Genomic DNA, 1,817 nt, shown 5'->3' on the forward strand with positions numbered 1-1,817 from the left:
TGTGTGTGTGTGTCTGTGTGTGTGTGTGTAGCTCTACTGCGGCGTGCCACTGCACACAAACATCTGGGTCGCCTGCAGGAATCCCATGATGACCTGAGAGCTGTTCTCCTGATCGAGCCGCACAACGCCACAGCGCTGGTACGTCCACACTCATGGAGTGACGCCTCACACTGACCACATGATGGCGATCTCACACAGCACACACACATGTGCCGCCAGCACTCACTCACAGTAGCTATGCTTCCATCACCCTCTTTTTATGCGCATTTTGAAGTATCGCATCAGAAACAAGTGTCGTAAATGCCAAATTTAGAAAAATAAATCCCTTAATTCGCAAAAAATGTTTTTACGTTTGCTTGAGGTGGTTTTTGACTTGTGCGAAAAAAGGTTTAATGTGAATATTGGGAGATGGAAATGCATTTTGCGAATAAATCCCACATGAGCATTCAAAACGGCATAGCCTGACTAACCAGCGGACCGATTTTGTCGCGCAGCATCTGAAATGTTGTTATGGTCGTTCTGAAATGCCCGAGCAAAGTCTGTCGTCAAAGTATTTCTGTATAATTGCCTCCCAGAACCGTCTTACACGACTGCGTTCCCAAACAGCAGCATCCGCCTCCGAAAACAAGACGGCGTTTATTGTGTGTCGTCTGCTCACTCAAAGCGCAAGTAATTTATTATATTTGAGAATTATTAAATTCAGTGGCTTCTCCTAGTTTCTCAGTGATATTTAGTGCCAGTTTACCAGGAAGTGATGATTTTGTTCTCTTTGACTCGTTGGATGGAAACGGTGCTTATTCGCAAATGTTTTATGCGATATTCCAGTTTTGCGCATAAGTTAAATTCGCAACTTAGGATGGAACCCCGGCTGGTGACAGGTTATCATCATTTACTGCACCTCATGTTTGGCTGAACTGTTCATGACCTCTGACCTTCAGAAGCTGCTGATGGACGAGACGGAGAGCGATGGGCGTCAGGAGACACGCAGCACAGGCAGGAAGATCCTCATTCAGGAAGAGGAGGAAGAGGAGGAGGATGAAGGTGAGGATGAGTGTCTGTGGAACGAGAGGGAAACTGTGAGCGAAGTAATGATCGGTGATCATTGTGAAGCTCAGACTGTCACAGTCACACTGAATTGTGGGATATCAGAGAGCTGCTGTGTTATGTTCAGACGCTCAGGATGAAAGCAGAGAGGAGAAGCGGGATGTTAGCGGGGCAGAGAGTGGAATCATGGGAAATACACAGAAGACGGCCGACTGCACCAACATGGAGACGGACGGACTGAACGAACCGACCAATGACAGCAGCAGCAGCAGAGGGGGCGGGTCAACAGCGGAACAGACACAGACTGGAGCTCCGCCCACTGGACACGCCCCCCTGAAGAACGAGGATAACAGACAGTCTGGAGAAACTCAGACAGAGAAACACACACACACCAACACTGAACACACAGCAGCAGGTACACACACGCACACACACACACAGCATACAGTTCATTATAATGGCGACAGACTAACAGATGTTTTGGTGTGGTCTCCCAGAGTTCAAGCTCCTGAAGGATGATGGGAACGCTCTGGTGCGGAGCGGCCGCTATCTGGACGCAGTGGACAGATACACTCAATGTCTTCAGCTGAAGCCACACGAATGTGCTGTTTACACCAACAGGTATGACTGACTGCGATCATGTGTGTGTGTGTGTGTGTGAGTGTGTGTGAGAGCATGTGTGTGAGAGCATGTGTGTGAGAGCATGTGTGTGTGTGTGTGTGTGTGTGAGAGAGCGTGTGTGTGTGTGTGAGTGTGTGTGTGTGAGAGAGCGT

General features: G+C 48.7%; 1 protein-coding gene across 1 annotated transcript in view; it reads left to right on the top strand.

The window, feature by feature from the left end:
- Nucleotides 1-1,817, top strand: part of spag1b (sperm associated antigen 1b) — a 19,905-nt gene that overhangs the window by 9,612 nt on the left and 8,476 nt on the right. Inside the window, exons 8-11 of the mRNA XM_016475123.1 lie at nt 32-138; nt 939-1,041; nt 1,172-1,459; nt 1,542-1,665. Coding sequence (XP_016330609.1) covers nt 32-138; nt 939-1,041; nt 1,172-1,459; nt 1,542-1,665 — 622 coding nt within the window. The remainder of the gene's footprint in view (nt 1-31; nt 139-938; nt 1,042-1,171; nt 1,460-1,541; nt 1,666-1,817) is intronic.

This window comes from Sinocyclocheilus anshuiensis, unplaced genomic scaffold (genome assembly GCF_001515605.1).
Source record: "Sinocyclocheilus anshuiensis isolate Anshui unplaced genomic scaffold, SAMN03320099.WGS_v1.1 scaffold1680, whole genome shotgun sequence".
Lineage (NCBI taxonomy): Eukaryota > Metazoa > Chordata > Actinopteri > Cypriniformes > Cyprinidae > Sinocyclocheilus > Sinocyclocheilus anshuiensis.